We start from the raw sequence: 20,941 nt of genomic DNA on the forward strand, positions 1-20,941 counted from the left end.
GAGTTCCAGAAAAACATCTACTTCTGCTTTTTTGACTATGCCAAAGCCTTTGACTGTGTGGATCACAATAAACTGTGGAAAATTCTGAAAGAGATGGGAATACCAGACCACCTGACCTGCCTCTTGAGAAACCTCTATGCAGGTCAGGAAGCAACAGTTAGAACTGGACATGGAACAACAGACTGGTTCCAAATAGGAAAGGGAGTATGTCAAGGATATATATTGTCACCCTGCTTATTTAACTTATATGCAGAGTACATCATGAGAAATGCTGGGCTGGAAGAAGCACAAGCTGGAATCAAGATTGCTGGGAGAAGTATCAATAACCTCAGATATGCAGATGACACCACCCTTACGGCAGAAAGTGAAGAGGAACTAAAGAGCCTCTTGATGAAAGTGAAAGAGGAGAGTGAAAAAGTTGGCTTAAAGCTCAACATTCAGAAAACTAAGATCATGGCATCTGGTCCCATCACTTCATGGGAAATAGATGGGGAAACGGTGGAAACAGTGGCTGACTTTATGTTTTTGGGTTCCAAAATCACTGCAGATGGTGACTGTAGCCATGAAATTAAAAGATGCTTATTCCTTGGAAGGAGAGTTAGGACCAACCTAGACAGCATATTAAAAAGTAGAGACATGACTTTGCCAACAAAGGTCCGTCTAGTCAAGGCTATGGTTTTTCCAGTAGTCATGTATGAATGTGAGAGTTGGACTATAAAGAAAGCTGAGCACAGAAGAATTGATGTTTTGAACTGTGGTGTTGGAGAAGACTCTTGAGAGTCCCCTGGGCTTCATGGAGATCCAACCAGTCATCCTAAAGGAGATTAGTCCTGAGTGTTCTCAGAAGGACTGATGTTGAAGTTGAAACTCCAATACTTTGGTCATCTGATGCAAAGAACTGACTCATTTGAAAAGACCCTGATGCTGGGAAAGATTGAAGGCGGGAGGAGAAGGGGAAGACAAGAGGATGAGATGGTTGGGTGGCATCACTGACTCAATGGACATGAGTTTGCATGAACTCTGGGAGCTGGTGATGGAAAGGGAGGCCTGGCGTGCTATGGTTCATGGGGTCACAAAGAGTCAGGCATGACTGAGTGACTGAACTGCACTGAATATTCATTTTATGTATCTGGCTGTAACATTAATTTTAAAAACATGAGAACAGACAAAAATTTAACTAAAATATTCTAAGAGATAAACCATGCCCTAATTAAATATGAAATTCTAGTAAATTTAACCCAGCAAGAAGTCATAGGACCAAGGAAGGTTTATCCCAAGGATGCAAGAATTATTTAATATAAACAATCTAATAAATACGTATCAACTAGGTAAGAAAGCAAAGGCTGAATGCAAAATAAATAAAAATATATGAAAACTTGAATTGATGCTGAAAAGGATTCCGACAACATTTAATACCTTTTCATTATAAAATTTCATAGGAAACAAGCTACTTTTTCAGCATGATAAAAATAATTTATTTCAAACTAATAACCAATATTTTACTTACAGATTAAATAGAAGAGTCATCTATTAAAAGTAGAAAAGACAGGGATGACCAGTCTTCCTATAGCTATTTAAAACTGTAGTGAAAGTTTTAATCAGTGCAATAAGACATGATGATATAAGCAAAAGAAAGCATAACCTTTTTTTGTCATTACTTTTTGAAAGGAGATGATTTGCAGAAAATGATTATGCTGCTACTGCTAAGTCACTTCAGTCGTGTTCGACTCTGTGTGACCCCATAGACGGCAGCCCATCAGGCTCCCCTGTCCCTGGGATTCTCCAGGCAAGAACACTGGAGTGGGTTGCCATTTCCTTCTCCAATGCATGAAAGTGAAAAGTGAAAGTGAAGTTGCTCAGTTGTGTCCGACTCGTAGTGACCCCATGGACTGCAGACCACCAGGCTCCTCCACCCATGGGATTTTCCAGGCAAGAGTACTGGAGTGCCTAAGAGTGAGATAACTATAAAACGTTTAAAATCAATAAGAGTCATCCCAGGGTGAACTGGGATGACCCAGAGGGATGGGATGGGGAGGGAGGTGGGAGGGGGGTTAGGATGGGGAACACATGTACACCCGTGGCAGATTCATGTCAATGTGTGGCAAAACCACTACAATACTGTAAAGTAATTAGCCTTAATTAAAATAAATAAATTTCTGATTTGGTGATGGCAAAAAAAATAAAATCAATAAGAGAATTCGTTAAGGTATCTGGATACAAAATACAGTGAGGGGAAAGATTCTACTCAGAATAGCAACACAAAAGTAAAATATACCCCTAAAAGTAATATCCAGGCCTCAAAACAAATAAAAAACACTCTATGATTATGAATGGGAAGAATGATGATAATAAGGGTGTTTACTCTTTCCACAGGAAAGTTTTATTGCAAATCCAATCAAAATATCAATGGGATTTTTCCTCCCTGGAAAACAACATCATAATTCTAACAAAACTCTGGAAGAAAAAACAGGTAAGAACATCTACAAAAAGAAGAATGTGTGTGGATGAGATGAGGAAGAAGACTGATCCTATCAGATACTAAATTATAAAGCTGTAATAAACAGTAATACTCCAGAAAATTGACAAATTAATAGCAATAAACAGATAGCTTTGAAACAGCTTAATATTTGACAAAGACAATATCAAGTCAATGGGAAAGATATGATCTTTAACAAATTCTACAACAAATTATAGAAATAGACTATTTTCCAACTTTCAATGTGGTTCCATTTCTCATTCCATAAATCAAAATACATTCCAGATGGGATAAAAAATTAATATAAATACTTAGAAGTCTAGAAGGAAATGTAACTAATTGATTTGAAGACAGAACTCTCTAAGCACAATTACAGAAATTAAAAAGAAGATTGAGAGATAATAATTACTACAGAAAAATGTAAAACCTCTATTTTAAGCAACCTAAAGATGTTGAAAACTAAGCTAGAAGAACTCCCACAATAAACACAAAAATTAATCCTTAAGACATATACACATGTAAGAGAGCTCTTACAATTAATAAAAATTCCTAAAGAGGAAAAGGACAGTAAGAAAGAATTTGGAAACGGATTAAAAATTTTTTACAAATATATGAAAAATATTAACTTCACTAGTATTTAAAAACTATAGGCTAATAAGATACCATGATCTGCCCCTCAAATTATAAAAATTAAGAAAATGTGATTAATATCTTGTGCTGAACAGGATGCAGTTACACAATGTTGGTGGGATTAGAAATCAGTACTTACTGGAAAGCAATTTTATAATATATATGGCCTGAAATAAGTTCTTACGCTTTGACCTAAGAATTCTATTTCTAGTAATCTACCATAAGGCAAGAAATAAAAACTCATGTCAAAAATTCATAGAACTTGGTGCCATAAAAATATTTTTTTGAAGAATATCAAAACGGTGGAAGAAAATGCTCACAATATAGAGTTTTTTAAAAGACATAACTTCCTACATATTACAATGATTCCAACTTTGTTAAACAAAAATGATATATATGTCTATCAAAAAGAAAGACTAAAATACATAAAGAAATGTTAACAATAGTCTTAAGAATAACAATAGTGTTATTCTTCTATTTGCTGTAATAGCCAAAGAAATCATACATTATTTTAAAAAATTATTCTGAGGAAAGCTAAAAACAAGGAAAAACATGAATGACTGGAAGTGAATAAAAACTACATTTTTCTATAAATTTGGTAGTAAAAACATGAAAGGGATGAGTATAGCTTGAAAGGATAAAAACTGAGGAAAGTTTTGTTTTAAACACATAACAAACTTACAGCAAGAGAAGTAGAAATACAAGATAAAGAAGGAATAACTTTCTAAAGATCCTAGAGCAGACTAAGAAGGTAGGAAGCAGAAGCATAGAAAGAAAAAAAGTGCTTTTCTGACAAAGAAAACGAGCAAGAGAAGATGGCTCAGTACAGAGAAATTTAAAAAACGAAGATGTAAGGTATGTGTGTTTGATGTGGGAATGGTGTGAATCATCTTCTTCACTTTGCATTGCTACAGAATAGTGATGGCAGGGTGAATGGCTTGTTACAAACTAGTTTCTCAATGGTCAGAATATAGAGATGACTTCTGACTATACTGACAGCTTGAGGAACAAAGAAGTGGTTTATAATAATTACTTTAAGAAGTACAGTATTATAAAAGTGATCAAGGGATAAAAAATTTGCCAAACAAGAGAGATAGCATTGTCGAAGTAAAGATGCATCAATCTACAGTAACTCCCTGTATCATACTGTTCTGATAATTTTCTCTAGTAATGTACTGCTGCCTAGGAGTAGAGAAAGCAGATGTTAAGAATGATTCTGATTAAAGAACTGGTTATAGAAATATATATCTATAAACAACAGTTTTGATGTTGTAAGAAAAGGCATTTTAAAAATGGTTAACAACATGTGAATTTGCTTGACAGGCAGGCAAGTGCAATCAGTGGTGGGTGGGCAAACTGACTGGGAGAACATGAAAAGCAAAAACTGTAGACACAAAAGTATAAAACACCACTCAAGCAAGATGTTGAGACAGTTAAGAAATGTGAATGTTAAGGATGTTGTGGATTTCAAATTTGAGAAATATAAGCATTCTTAATAATGAAGTATTTCTGAAGTATTGCTTTACTAATGTTTTTCTAGTTATACTGCCAAAAACACCTATCCGTAAATTTTATTTTTATGAACCTAAAAAGGAAAGTAGTACATATATGTAAATTGACCATATGGGAATTTCAGTTAAGTAGTATTTTGTAGTTTCTAGTATGAGTTTCCCAGGAAATCACATCCAGATACACCAGGAATCTAGAGATTATTAAAATAATGATATAACAAGGTTTTCACACCAAAAGCCACATAAAAATGGGTATATATCCAAGGTTTTAAAAAGAAATCAGGTTTATAGCAATATAACAAACTATCTCCATCTTCTTCATTTCATTAATATTTTTGTAGCTACTAGCTTATTTACACCAGTCATTTCACTTTGGCTTCTTACACTCATCAAAAGGGAATATCTAAGTATGGGGAAACTAAAGGACATTTTATAGGTTCAATCAGATTTATTCAACTCAGAAGATGATTCTCAGGTATATAAAAAGATATAAATAATCCAAAGATACCAAACATTTAAATGTAGTTGTACATTTTTTAAAAATGCTTATTATTTCTAAGATATGTATAAATGAAAAAAGTTCGTGTTCAGAAATTTATAATTCAACAATACACATTATTATTCACATTATGAATAGAAACAGCTGATGTGCTAGATATAGACTTGAAAATTTCTCAATGACTTACCACTGTCTTGAGTCCAAGTTCCTAAGTTCTCTAAGTAGTTTTTCATTTTTCTTCAGGAGATGAAAGCTCCTCCTAAATAGAGAGATTCATAAACATGTTCATCATCTTTGCAGTGAATGACATGACAGTCCCGGAAACACTTTCCAGTCTACTCATGCAATTGTTACACTGTCCTTGCTTTTTCATACTTCTAACACAAAGGAGAACAGACCCTACAAAAAATGTAAAGAATATATGACATTATTTCTACCGAGTCCCTCATACATTTCTGCTTGTGCATCATTATTCTCTTGACCATGTAAATGTCTCCTTGAAGATGCTGTGAGTTTCCCAAACTCATATTCAGAAAAATGGATAAAAGTACTTTGTAGGTTCCTTCTCAAGAGTTTCATAAAAATGTGTGAGAAAGTTGTCCCTCATGGGAAACATTTCACAAAATCTAACTCTTCACCAGATAGGGATGCGTAATCCAGATGGAATTTGTTTCTTTCTTGTTTTACATTGTATGTATTTTTTACACTACAAAGCAGTGTATAAATTTTACCAAATACATTATACAGGTGCTGAATATATATAAATTATATTCATGAAAGTAAAACAGAGCTTCCCTTCTCTAATTTTTCTCAAGAAACAATATATGGGCCATTGAACAACAAAAGAGAGTAGCTGCTGCTCCTGCTAAGTCGCTTCAGTCGTGTCCGACTCTGTGCAACCCCAAAGACAGAAGCCCACCATGCTCCCCCATCCCTGGGATTCGCCAGGCAAGAACACTGCAGTGGGTTGCCATTTCCTTCTCTAATGCTTAAAAGTGAAATCACTCATCAAAAAAAAACAACAACAAAAACAACAACAACAAAAAGTGAAGTCACTCAGTCGTGTCCGACCCTTAGCGACTCCATGGACTACAGCCCACCAGGCTCCTCCGTCCGTGGGATTTTCCAGGCAAGAGTACTGGAGTGGGGTGCCATTGCCTTCTCCGAAAAGAGAGTAGAATAAATTTAAATTAATAGCAATTACCTGTACTGGACATACCAAATTGTGTTCCTGATATAACCGGGCTTTCCCATAAGGCAGAGGATATACTCTTTTAATAAATGGAAGTATTTAAACCAAGTAAGATTATAAACACTAGGTAAGCAAGTAGAATTCCAATTTAATGCTTCACATGCGTTTGAATTACTTTAAGATTTATTCATCCAGTTAAATCTGAGCTGCCCTACTATAAATTGAACAAAAATACATTATATATATAAAAACATTTCTTCTTTCACTTCCCTACAGCTTTTAGTATTACAGAAATTAAAAAAATAAATGTATGCTAAAAATGCTTATACTTGTACAGTTTACAGTTACAACTTATACTTGTACAGTGTACAGTTCTACTATTTTATATACATTGTCTAATTTAATTCTCACCATCATGTGAGGTAGGAGTTATTTCCTCAATCTGCAGACTGTGGCCCGAGGCTCAAAGTTTAAGTTTCTCTAACCTGGATCTTCTGATTTAAGTCTCATGCCTTTTCATTTAACTCCTACTTAACTTCCTACAAAACTCTGTGTGTACTGCAAGTTTTTAACGAGGTTTTGCAATATGCATGAAAGAAAACAACATTAAATAACATTAAAAAAATTTAAATTCTTTTTGTGATTTGATGCTAAATCCTGAGTTAATTTCTTTGATACAAACAAGAAAGTATCATATCACTGTTTGTCTAAAAAATAAAAAAATTAGGCTTATATGACACAGTAAGAAATATACACTGGGCCTGTGTCCCCAATTCCTCAAACAGAGCTCCTAAAACTCTTGTAATTTCCTGAGTACAGGAGGTGACAGTAAAGTCTTACACAGACTTCCTAAAACCTCTGGAGTTTCCTTTTAATTTTGTTCTAATAAGGTAACTCTCAGTGGCGTTCTCATTAACTTCAGGATGGTGCCTCATCACCAGAAAGAGTAAGCCACCAGAAAGAGCAAGCTTGAAACTTTCAGGCCTGCCTCTGAGTAGAGAGAAGAACTAGAGAATTGAGTTAATAATCAATCATGCCTACACGGTAGGACCTCCATAAAAATTCCTCAACAACAGGATTCAGAGGGCTTTCCTGGTTGAACACATTCTTTGTGCTGGGAGGGTGGCACACCCCAACTCCACAGGGACAGAATTTCCACACTTGGAATCCTTCCAGACTTTACTCCACTTACCTCTTCATCTGGCTGCTCATCTATATCCTTAATTGTCCTTTATAACAAACTGATAAACCTAAGTAAATGTTTTAAGAGTCATTATAATTAATTATCAAATCCAAGAAGGGGGTTGTGGGAACCCCTGATTTACCCAGACTTGCAACTGGTGTCTGAAGTAGACGGCAATCTCATCAGTCTAAGCTCTTAACCTGTCTGTGGCAACTCCAGGTATTGTTGAAACTGCCTGGTGTGAGAAACTCACACATTTAGTGTCAGAAGTGTTGTAAGGAAAAACAGTTTTTCCTATTTGCTTACATGAAGGTTGGAAAGAAGATTTTTCTCAATTATTTGAGGTATGTGTTCTAAGTCAGACAGTTATACTAGTCATTATGAAAATGTTAAGAGTTAATTCATTCCATTCATTTATCTTCTTACTCCTCTGAAACCTGATTATGACTCAGTGGACTAAAAAAAGAAAGAAAATCTGCCTACTGGTCAAAGAACTAATTGGTAGGTAAAATTTAGTGATGGAAAGAATGGAGACTAAAATGCTGATCGTAAGATGAATAAGACTAATATTTCTTTTAAAAAGGAAAAACCTGTTCTTTATTCTTACCTTTTGTCCCAGGAATTCATTCCCAATATACTAAGAAGCAATCTGCAATAATAAAATGCTGACTGAGGTTTCTGAGGTGTTGGTTCATCTTGTTCTGCAGCTTTCATATTTAAGTCATTAAAGTGTTTCTCAACAAATTCTTTTTCCTCTGTATGCTGCTTAAGGATAGCGTTAATAACATCATTCTCCTGTTTTTCAGAAATGCACACAGGCTGTGGAGCAGGAATATTAAGTGAGACTCCAGTTCTCTGTAAGCATTCAGGACTGGTTACACCTAAATACTGCAAAAGCTCATCAAGAACATCTTCTTCATCTCTTATTGTGTCCCAAGTTGGTACAGTTTCTCTAAAACTTCTTTTAAACTGGAGGGAAATCCCATCTTTAACTGTTATATCTTCTAAGCATTCATGAGATGCAGAAGGCTCTTCTGGCTTCTCTTGGTGAGACAATGAAAGTACGAGAGATGTAGGTTCTGAAAGACCACTTACAAGAGGTGGTCCATACAGGATGGCAGAATCCCATGAATATTTTCCAGAAAGATCACGTACTATAATTCTGACATTTGAATTGGCTGATGCAAGACCAGCAGATAAACCTCCTCCAGGTATACTCTCTTCAGCTCTGATCTGGATACAGGACACTAAGGTTGTATTGTTTAACACAAAAAACTGAATATTTGGACTTTCGAAGAGTTCAGGGGAAAGTTCAGTGCTTTCACTGTAATGATTGTCGTGATTCTCACACACCTGACTTGTTAACATAGCAGGACCACCACTCATTGGATAATGGCCCAAGTGATTCACCAGATGTGTAATAACAGTGCGGGCAGCTATGGAGATTAATCCTTGCTGCATTTGAGTTTTCACTAGGAATAAAGAAAAATGTAAGTGAGTGAGAATACTGCTGCTTCCTAGAGAGTCATATAACAATGAAACAGCAAACAGGGATTCCATCACATTATCAAAATCACATTCAAATATTAGAGCAAATATTTGAGCAAATATTTTCAATGTAGCATATGAACTACAAGAATGATGGCAAAGAAGAAGAAAACTACTCAGATAAAGTTTTGTTAATTGTTATAAGAAAGCCATTTTTGAAATTTTTGCTTATGGATTCATATTAATGATTTAAATTGAGGTCCTTAAATGTACATTATACCGTCAAAGAAGGTTCAAAAGTGTTTTAACATGTGAAATAGCTTTGCTCCCAGATTAAAAAGTCAACAAAATCCAATTGATTTTTATCCAACTGATAAGTTTCTTATCAGGAGATGCAGAGACATAGTTTGTAACATGCCTTAAATGTCATTTAACTATGGTTTATATGGATGATGTAAAAGTGTCAGAGAAAAGTGATCTTTCAACTAAACTTCAGGAGTCAGGATCAATTTAAACAGTGAGTCAGTGTAGCCTGCATATGCCAAGGAAATTTTAAAGGAAAAATATTTATGGCTTGCTTATTTTTCTAAGGCAGTAAACAGGTAAGGAGTACATCTATATGAGTAACTTAAAAAAAAAAACAAACCCATAGGAAATGTTAAAAACAGAAAACTCAAAGAATATAGCAGTAAGAGGCCTGAAAAGGCAAGGTGCCTAACGTCAGGACCTGAAGGAAGAGGAAAATGGAGGGGAGCGAGGAAGGAAGACAAATAACACAGAAAGAGTAAAGGGAAAGAGAGTAAACTCAAGTTTTAAAAGTTCATAAGGTAACTAAGTTGTACATTGTTGGTATGGTTACTTAAAAAGCAAGAGAGACAAATAGTGTCATATATTCCAGGCTACAGCCTGGAAGATTCAGAACTGACACCCCTGGGTACAGGCAAAGAGTAAGCAACAAGTCAGCAGCTATGCCATTAATACCAATAACATCTTCTTCATTATTTTGAATATAAAAAAGAACAATTTTCTATGGACTTTTATTGATTTGGAAATGTTACTATGTCAAAATTTTAATCTTCTTCCATAATCAATCAAGTTTTACTACATATATGTATACATAAACATTCTTCAATCTACCTAAAAAGTTCCAGTTTTATCAAGCTGTTCTTTGATTACAGTTAGGGCTAGCTCTGAAAATGAGCTATTTTAACACTAGATACCAAACTAAATGACTAATCTTAATTCAACCCTACATTTTCAAGACCTATTATGGTAAAGCAAAAAGATATGCCACTAAATGATGAGAAACGGGTAATCTGAATCTAGGGTCTGCCTTTTGCTTCTCTAATTATAACTTAGAATATAATGAGTGTTCCAACTGTAAGAGGCCTTGCAGATAAACTAGCCAATACTTCTCATTTTGTACAAGAAGACGAATGGGTTCACAAGTTCAGGGATTTGCCACAGAAGATATCACATTGGGGCAGTGTTATTTTCATCTTTATCACAACTCAAATATCCATATTTTTCTCTTTTGTTAAACTGTCCTTTTCTTTTGGCAAATTACTTTGACATATGGAAACAATGCATTCAAAAAAGTTTTTTTCTGCATACAGAGACAAAAAAGTAGTACTTAGCATAAATTAATAAATGGCGAAGATCAACTGGAAAAACTCATTTAAACTAAGCATTGAAAAAATAAATAAATAAACTAAGCCATGTTTTAAATAGTAATAGAAAAATATGATTAAATTAAGTTTTGGATGCAGGAAAACATTTTTCCCTTCTTCCTTTTGAGTGACAAACAGGTGACTCAGTTAGGCAGTGAATCTTCTTTGCAGAACATTTCTCAAGAAGCAAAAGAGTGTAATTTAATAGAAATGGACTATAGAAAAGAGAAGAATTTCTAACTTTGGCTTCTTCTGTGATCATGGACAAGTCACATAAAACTTCTTAAACTCCATTTTTCTCTAAGGATAACATGGGATTTTTGGTAAAGATGAATTGAAAACTCATATACAAAGCCTGATATAACTGAAACAATACAAATCAATTTTGAGAGCACTGTAAGTCACAAAGGTTTTATGAGTTCCTTTTACAAACTTGCCTATAACTAAACTGTAAGAATGAGCCAGCTCCTTCCCTAAAATAGGACCTAAGTCTAGGTCCTGTCCGTCCCATACATGCTCCCCTCAAGGAAAGAGACAGTCAGAACGCAGTTTAGTGAGCTTGTTCACAAATGTCATAATTACTAACACCAAGAACATTTAACAAATGAACTTAGATTTCACAAGTAGGTAAAAGCATTTTCTTTCCTAAACTGCTTCTCTAAATTCAGGATATCTGTAAATATAAAAGGATTAAAAAAAAACACACCTTTCAACTTGTTAATTTGGCAGTTAGGTTTACTCAGATTTATTTTGAATCATAAGCTATTGAACATACTTATTTTCTACATATATACTTAGATATAAAAAACATGAAATTCTCTAATTTAGAAATTAAAAATGAAATTCTAAAATAACTAGCCTTGTGAGAAAATGCAAAATGAAGATATCAATGCTTCTAATGCATTGGGTAACTATCATTCATTTAAATAAATCTATTCAAGGTTGTCTTTTCAGATCGTCAGATTAAACAAACCCTACAGCATTTGCAGCAAACCCATAATTACAGATTATTATGGCACACAAAAGCAGCAAGACATAAAAAGCTGCTGCAATTCACTGCACTATAACAGAACATGCAGAGGAAGTTAATTTTGGCAAATGCTTTAAATATTAGCTTTGCATAATATGTATAGGTGAAACTATAATTAAGACAGAATGAATCCTTTGGAGCCTCCTTTCACTGTGACCCTGCAAATGATGACTTTTTGCTAATAAGACTACTGCCATTTGACAAAAAGCCAACTTCACTACCTTGCTTTATTCTTTAGTAAATTTAATAATTACAGCTACTCCTGCCAATAGTTTTCAAATAAGACTTGTTCAGTCCAATACTGAGCTTGTTACGGACACTGTTTAGAAATCTTTGGCCAAAAAAGTACTTGAAGATGATGATGCATGCCTTAGACAAGGGCACAATGATTAGCCATTTATGCCACATTAAAAAAAAAACAAACCCTCAGCATGTAGTCACTACAGATTCTGTAGACCACAGAATCACCTGCTGTTAGCTCACAGCTGCTCCTAAAAGGGTCTGCATTTATCTGGTCCTTACTACCTTTAAGAAAGTCCAAAGGGAACAACTTTAATACATTTAGAGAATAGTACCCCATGGAGTATTTGGTATCAATATAAACCTCGTCTGTTTAAAATCTTTACACCTTTCTTTTACAGTGACTGTTAATGGCACAGTAAATTTTACTTGAAATACATTAAAACTTCCCCTTTAGTAAGTAAATATCAAGTAAACTATTTATTTCACTGTTTAAGAAATATACTATATAGTCCTGAAACAAGTTTTATCATTTTACACCTTTAAAAATGCAAAAAGAATATTTTCATTTAACTTTGTTTTTAAGTAAAATAAACACTGTATTATACTATGCCAAATCTAAGGAAATAAGTCACCTATATCAATTTCTAGTTTCTTACATTCCTAGTACATACGTGTTCTAGACAACCTATTAGGTATTTGTGGTTTACTCAAAACCCAAGCCCTCTATTTCCTTGATAGATAACTTCATACCTTCACTTGCATTTTACGGCATCAATCCATTACCATGGCCACATTCTGGATGTTTTAATCATTTATAACTATTCTACCTTTAAAAGTCAAACTCTTCCTTAATAGTTTATACTCTGACCACAACCTCCTAGTCTAGTGACTTTCCAGTTCTGTTCTGTAGAGCCCTTGGAGAGGGCTCTTAGATATGAATGGGACAGAAGTCAGCAGAATCTTCACTGTAGCTCTACTTTAAGAAGTTTTACAAAGTAGACTTCCTTGTGAAATTTATCTGAAGAGTGTCTGCTGCTCATTCAGTAAACCACCATCCTAACATACTGATAAGGTCAGCGGTTCTCAACCTTGGCTGGATATTAATCACCTGCAACATTTTAAAAGTTCCAGCAATCCCAGACTAATATGCCAAGGCTGAGAATCATTGTTCAAACTTCTTATCACCAACCACGTCTACTTTCTGATTCACAGGATCTCCTCTACTTTCTTCCAGCTTATTAGCTATTTCCTAACATCAGTTCAATCCTTACCAACCCTTGATTCTATAACTAAACCTATACCAATATTCTGAAAGCTATCGTTCCCTTGTCTATCTGCCAGATCCAATTTACTGAATGTTGAGAGATGCAACCAAAACGTTGTGGTTTCTACTTTGGGTCCTCAATAACTTCTGTCAGTCCTCTTAATTTATTTCAATTTTTTTCATCTTTCTGATTTCAGAAGAAGAGCTAATATTAATACCTAAACTTTCTAGCTCTCAGGAACCTCACTCTGTTAATGAACCCCTTACAACTTTCTTTCTCAGTTTATAATTGAGTTTAACTCTTTTTGTCTTTAAAACTCCTTTAATCCTGAATAATCTTATGTTTTATCATTTTTCTTGACTTTTTTAAAATAAAAAAAAGTTGAGCTTTTTTAAAGAGCACTTTTGACAAATGGCTCTACTTCCTTACGTCCTGCTTGCTCTTTAACCCATAGTCATCCACTTCTGTCCTACTTCTCTGCTAAAACCAAAGTAGATATATTTGTCAGTCTTTTTGTACTTAATATCTCTATCATTTAATACCTGTGGCCAGTCTTTCAAAAATCTTTTTCTTCTGCTTCTGAGAAACTACTCTTTCCTGGTTTTCCTTCCTTTTCAACCTTTTCTTCTCAGAACACACACATCCATATAAATACACATTCCTAACGAAGACTTCTCTGCTAAGACATAGATCTGCATGTACAATGAACTGTCCCACTAAGTCACATGAATATCCAATAGGCGCTCCAAGTTAAACCATTTCTAATACTGCTCTCATTTCCCTTCCTAATTCTCTAAACTTTCTCATATTTGTGGTCTAGTTTGAGGAAGATATAACCAATTTAACCCTTTAGCAACTCTTGTTTCTCCTACTGCAACAGCATCATGATTGGTCTCTGATCCTGCATTAACTTCCCTAAAAATCAATCTAACATATTAGAGGATCAAGCAAATCCCCTTTTCTGCAAAGGACAGAGCAATTATCTTTGGTTTTATGGGCCATGCTCTCTCTGTCCAAACTACTCAACACTGCTATTACTACACGAAAGCAGCCATAGTGATACATAAATGAACAGCATGGATGTGTCTCAATAAAACTGTATTTAGGTGGCAGGTGTGGGTCACAGTCTGCTGACTCCTAAAATACCACTCTCAAAGAGTTCTTAATACTAATTTTACCATGTATACCACCTCCTTAAAACCCTTCAATAATTGCGGGATTCCTCTGGGCTACCCCTGCATCTTTTTTTATTTTTAATTGAAGGATAATTGCTTTACAATACTGTGTTGGTTTCTGCCATACATCGACATGAATCAGCCATAGGTATACATATGTCCCCTCCCTGATGAACTACCCTCCCATCTCCCACCCCTCTAGGTTGTCTCAGAACGCTGGGTTTGAGTTCCCTGCATCATAATATACCCCTGCATCTTGGATGTACTTTTATTTTTATATGTAATCATATCATAAGGTTACTTGTCTACATAGTTCCTTATCTCAGATAGTAAACTCACTGAATAAAAAACTATATGGTTAAAGAACTTAACCAAAATAAAGAACTTAATCAGAACTTAACCACAATATGGTTAAAGAACTTAATCCGTATCAGAATACCTATAAAGGGAATGTCATCACATATCATCTTAGTAATTGTGTATCTGAAGTTATTTCTTAAACTAAAAATGAACTTAGTTATAATATACATGGCAAGGTAAACAATTATAAATTAAGATATACTACCTTCCAGTATTTCTACCTAGGCCTCAAATCATACTCTGGCAGAACCCAAGCAACAATACTGTCCTGAAGAGAATTCATTTTACCTTCTGTTACTGGCTGGAGTTTAGAGGATCGTTCCGAATCAGGAGAGTGCAAAGGTTCAGGCTCTTTCAGGCTTTCCAAATGCATAAAAGGATCATAATCTACAGATGCCAAATCAGAAAGGCTTATCGGAAAATACCTTGGATTGCTAAAACACTGAGCTCCATAAACACACCCATGTAATACCTGCAAATACAGGGGAAAAAACATACCAAATTTTCCTTTTCAGTGAAAACAAAAGTAAAAGGAGAAAACACCTGCTAATATAAGAACTTGACAAAATTTTTAAATATTTAAACACAGCTCTTCAATCAAGGTAAAATTTATCTTAAAAAGAATGAGCAATATTTAACTAATGATTCTCACACATTCAACAAAGATTTGACTTTTCAAAATTTTGCAATGAAACAAAGTCTTGTAAGAAGTACTTTTTAATTATCCATAGGTACTGTAAGATAAATCTATGTTCTTAGGAAATTCCTAGCTCTAAAACAATGAAAATGCAATACCAAGAAATGTTAATTCTTTAGGTTTCAAAAATCCTTGGTTACCAAATAAATAATAAAGCAAAGGTTACCTTATAAATACAATTAAGGACAGATTTTTCTATTTTATCATTTTCTGCTCCTGTAGCATGGACTGGTTGGAGCAGTGTCTTAAGAGGTAAGGCCATGATCCAGTCCAGAAGGCACAGAAGTAAGGATACCACCAACTGAAACAACAAACAAAATCCCACATCTTCAGTATAACCAGAAAACAGAACATTCAAACTTCAAATTATCTCTAAGTATAAAATATACATAGCAAATCCAATGAACTTTCACCCATTCTCCCACTGTAAGCTTTCATGAAGAGCGAGCGTAAAAGAGAAAAAGGAACTAGGTACAAGCCAGGTGATTTGGCCTGTCCCTTGGGTGGCAGGCTTAAATGGTGGAGTGCTAGATGTATGGTCTAAACCCTTCTCTCCTCTGACAGGGTGTGAGTTGGGAGTTTCCTCCTGATTGTATGGAATTATGCTAGGAGTGGGGTTTATGACAAGAGTGCTACAGCTTTTCCTACCTATTTTTGATGTGGCATTTTCTCAGTCACTTGATGTGTAGAGGTCACTTGATTAGTTTCTGGATTTCTCTCAGACAGAAATGCTCCATGTGTAGCTATATCTTCCACAGGCCCAAGAGAGGAGGAAAACTCAGGAGCCCTCTAGGTCACTATCCTGGTGACTCCCTCTCTGCCTGTTCTGTAACTCTTACTCTTCAAGGTGTTATACTTTGCTAACCTATCTTACTCTCTAGCTTCTCCTTAAGTGATTACATATACTTCCAGTTTAATACAACTCATGTAATGACAATGCCAATAATTTTGTTTCCAGCCTCAAATTTACTACATTAGTTATATAGATGGTGGTCTCTACCTGGGCATCACTTCTTATGTGCAACACACTAAAAACTGAAATGCATCTTTCTTCAAATATCCTGACTTTTTCTTTATTCCCGATGCTAATGATGAATGCCACTTTGTCAATATTTACCTTTATTCCTTTAGCTTTATTTCAGAACATTATAAATTCTCATGGAGATTATTGTAATTAACAATTACTATATTATTCCTTTTGACTTTCACACGTTCTTAAGTGATCTCTCACACATCTGGCATTTTGTTGCATCTTAAAACCTTTCCAAAAAGTCGCTTTCAAAAAAACAACATTCTCAAAAGTCCAAGGTTCTTAATGTAGAATTCTGACCCCTTTCTATATCTATTACCTAATCTCCCAACCTTGAATCATGCATTTCATGTCCTATAATATGGAAATAATTGCCTACTGTCTTCCCATAACATTAAAAGACGCTTGCTCCTTGGAAGAAAAGTTATAACAAACCTAGACAGCATATTAAAAAGCAGAGACATTACTTTGCCAACAAAGGTCCATATAGTTAAAGCTATGGTTTTTCCAGTAGTAACGTATGAATGTGAGAGTTGGATCATGAAGAAGGCTGAGCGTCGAAGAACTGATGCTTTTGAACTGTGGTGTTGGAGAAGAATCTTAAGAGTCCCTTGGACTGAAAGGAGATCAAATCAGTCAATCCTAAAGAAAACTGACCCTGAAATTTCATTGGAAGGACTGATGCTGAAGTTGAAGCTCCAATACTTTGGCCACCTGATGTGAAGAGCTGACTCATTAGAAAAGAGCCTGATGCTGGGGAAGATTGAGGGCAGGAGGAGAAGGGGATGATAGAGGACGAGATGGCTGACAGAGGACGAGATGGTTGGATGGCATCCCCGAATCAATGAACATGGGGTTGAGTCAACTCTGGGAGATAGTGAAGGACACGGAAGCCTGGCGTGCTGCAGTCCATGGGGTCACAAAGAGTTGGACATAATTGACTGAATAACAACAACTGTCTTCCCATAACACAGCATGACACTGTACACATGATTTTACTCATGCTATTCCCTCCACTTGGAATAACTCTCTGACTCTACTTGTTTCCATTTATGTAGAAGACCCCATTCATCTTTAAGCTATTATTCCCTTAAAACAAGTCTTCCTGCCTTTATAGTTATTTACTTCCTTCTCTACCTTGTATCATACACATTTTTCTACTTTTTACAGTAAGCACTTACTATACTGGATGGCTTCACTTGCCTCTCTAATCTTCAAAATCCATGAGAGCAGGGACCATCTTATTTATGTCTGTTTAACTAGCTCCAAGCAGAATACCACAGACATATTTTGTGATCAATAAATGTTTAGTGAATAAAGTAGGTGGAGAACAAAAACCTGGTAGTGGAGCTTTTTCATATGAATAGTTAGGCCTTTGGAAGACAAAATGATAAAGAAGGAGGTGGCTAATTAGTGATCCAGATATAGTTCACAAATTGGATTTGGAATTCTTGACCATAGTTTAAGACACTAAAATGAAGGACTCCTGCCTAAAAATGGAGTAACAGGGTCTTTTAAAGATGAGGAAGAATGTACTTATCAATCATTAGATAATATGATCAGTCTACGGCCATACCACCCTGAACGCGCCAGATCTCGTCTGATCTCGGAAGCTAAGCAGGGTTGGGCCCGGTTAGTACTTGGATGGGAGATAATACGATCAAATAAGTTTTAAACTAAGTACACAGAGGAAGAATAGAAAATTCTTAGGTAAACTCATGAAGTTAGTGATATGGAAGATAACAGGAAAGACCAAAAAATATTAAAAAGCATCACTGACTCAAGGGACATGAATTTGAGCAAACTCTGGCAGATAGTGAAAGACAAAGTAGCCTGGAGTGCTGCAGTATGTGGTCGAAAAGAGTTGGACATGATTTAGCAACTAAACAACAACAAGCCCACACAAGAAAATAACTGAGAACAGGTCCAGAAACATAACTACAGAGTTTTGTAAACAATGGGCAGAATACATGAGATTTCAACACAATATGATTAAGAAATCATAACACTGAGATTTGAAGAAGAGAATTCAAGACTGGGATGTGAAAATGGGAAGGAATAATTTTCAGAGAAAATTAACAGGATCTAGCAGCACTGTCTGAGAGAACTTTGTGCAATGATGGAACTGGTATATATTTGCCCATGTGGCTACTGAGCACTTGAAATGTGGCTGGTACAAACAAGGAATTAAAATTTTCATGTAAATGTTCAATTTAATTTTATGTAAAGTCACACATGGTAAGTAGCTATCATTTGGGCAGCACATATCTAGTCTCTATAACAAGCTATGTGCAAAAAATTAACAGACATATGCACCAACAGCAAAGTGGAACCTACAGTATTTAGGAAAAAAGTTCAATGGAAACAGACTCATCAATAATCCAGATATTGAATTTAGCAGCTAGAACTTTAATTACAATACATATATTAAAAATCTATAAGAGAAAATGGAGATAACTTATGAAGTAATGCAGAATTTCAGGAAAGATATGAAAACTATAAAGAGATACCAAATAGAAACTTTATAGACTGATAAGTACAATATCTGAAATAATTAAGGAATCTCATCATAAATGTACTGAGATAAATACAATCTTGTAGAACTTTTTGATGGCCAAAGGGTATGTCTTCTCCAAAGCATCATACCTTTATACATTATATGAACTCTCCTTAATGGAAATTTCTTTACTTCCTATCAGTGATAGTTATATAAAAATGCATGGCTTCCTTAAGAATGAGTTCCTCACAATTAATAACTTCCAAGGATAAATAAGATCATAACAAGTAAAAAAAAATAAAATGGACAGAACCCTCCCAAGTTCCTTACAACCCTAAAATTTAAAGACTTTATCAAATGACCATGATTAATTTGAAATATGAACTAAAAATATAATTTAGCTATACTTAAATAATGGAAAGCTTTATCTCATATTATAATTAACTTTAAGATTAACTGTGTCCCACATAAATATATATACCTTCACGGTTTAAAAATATAAATATTTTGCTAGATAATCACATTGTTAAATATAAAAACAAATTAAAATTACCCTCTTGTCCATTTCATAAGATGATGCTTCCGTACTTGGCAAAAGATGGGTAATAGTGGCTATTAGAATCTGTAAGAAATTAAAAAAAAGCTCAAAATACGTCAAACTAATGCTGTATCTTAAAACGAACACTAATGTTAATAAAGTGATAGAAAATATATTGTTGAAAATTTAAGCCAAAATATATTGTTATTTCAAAGTAACTTTTAATAGGTCAGTTTTTCAAGTATACTTAACTATCAAACATTTACAATCTTAATGTACAGAACCAAAGTTATATATGCTCTCTTAACTATAAATGGCTTTCTTATAGATTCAATTCTTGAATCAGTATGTATAAATATACAAGTAATATATGTTCTCCAAAATCACTGCAGATGGTGACTGCAGCCATAAAATTAAAAGACGCTTACTCCTTGGAAGGAAAGTGATGACCAACCTAGATAGCATATTAAAAAGCAGAGACATTACTTTGCCAACAAAGGTCCGTCTGGTCAAGGCTATGGTTTTTCCAGTGGTCATGTATGGATGTAAGAGTTAAGACTGTAAAGAAAGCTGAGCACCGAAAAATTGATGCTTTTGAACTGTGGTGTTGGAGAAGACTCTTGAGAGTCCCTTGGACTGCAAGGAGATCCAACCAGTCCATCCTAAAGGAGATCAGTCCTGGGTGTTCATTGGAAGGACTGATGTTAAAGCTGAAACTCCAGTACTTTGGCCACCTCATGCAAAGAGGTGACTCACTGGAAAAAACCCTGATGATGGGAGGGATTGGGGGTAGGAGGAAAAGGGGACAACAGAGGATGAGATGGTTGGATGGCATCACCAACTTGATGGACATGGGTTTGAGTAAACTCCGGGAGTTGGTGATGGACAAGGAGGCCTGGCGTGCTGCGATTCATGGGGTCGCAAAGAGTCGGACACGACTGAGAGACTGAAATAAACTGAACTGAATATATGTTCTGACAGAAAAATCAGAAGATACAGACAAGCAAAATGACATATTAAAAACCATTGGTAATTTATGACTCAAGACCTCTGCTTTGCTCAACAAGTTAAGAAGGAAGGTATCTTAACATAATAAACTCCATACAGGACAAGCCCAAAGCTAACAACATACTTGAAGGTAAAAAGTTAATGTCCTTTCCTCTAAAGTTGGGAACAAGACAAGGATGCTCATAACTGTCATTTCTATTCCACACAGTATGGGAAGTCCTACCACACCAATTAGGCATGAGAAAGAAATAAAAAGCATCCAAATCTGAAAGGGAGAAATAAAATTATTTTTATTTGTAGATGACATGATCCTATACCCAGTAAATCCTAAACATTCCACCAAAAAAACTCCCTGTTAGATTAGAACTCATAAGTAAATTTGCAGGATGCAAAAATCAACATATAAAATTCAGTTGCATTTCTATACACCAATAATAAACTATCACAAA

The 20,941-nt window shown here is 35.0% G+C and overlaps 1 protein-coding gene across 9 annotated transcripts in view; it reads right to left on the reverse strand.

Moving 5' to 3' along the window:
• The window catches only part of RALGAPA1 (Ral GTPase activating protein catalytic subunit alpha 1), a 216,638-nt gene that overhangs the window by 63,518 nt on the left and 132,179 nt on the right, over positions 1-20,941 (reverse strand). For all 9 annotated transcript variants that reach the window (XM_043921232.1, XM_043921231.1, XM_043921230.1 and 6 more), the window contains 5 exons: positions 19,500-19,568; positions 15,586-15,720; positions 15,011-15,194; positions 8,099-8,963; positions 5,304-5,375 (listed from right to left, as the gene is read on the reverse strand). In XM_043921232.1, the coding sequence (XP_043777167.1) occupies positions 5,304-5,375; positions 8,099-8,963; positions 15,011-15,194; positions 15,586-15,720; positions 19,500-19,568 (1,325 nt within the window). The remainder of the gene's footprint in view (positions 1-5,303; positions 5,376-8,098; positions 8,964-15,010; positions 15,195-15,585; positions 15,721-19,499; positions 19,569-20,941) is intronic.

This window comes from Cervus elaphus, chromosome 13 (genome assembly GCF_910594005.1).
Source record: "Cervus elaphus chromosome 13, mCerEla1.1, whole genome shotgun sequence".
Lineage (NCBI taxonomy): Eukaryota > Metazoa > Chordata > Mammalia > Artiodactyla > Cervidae > Cervus > Cervus elaphus.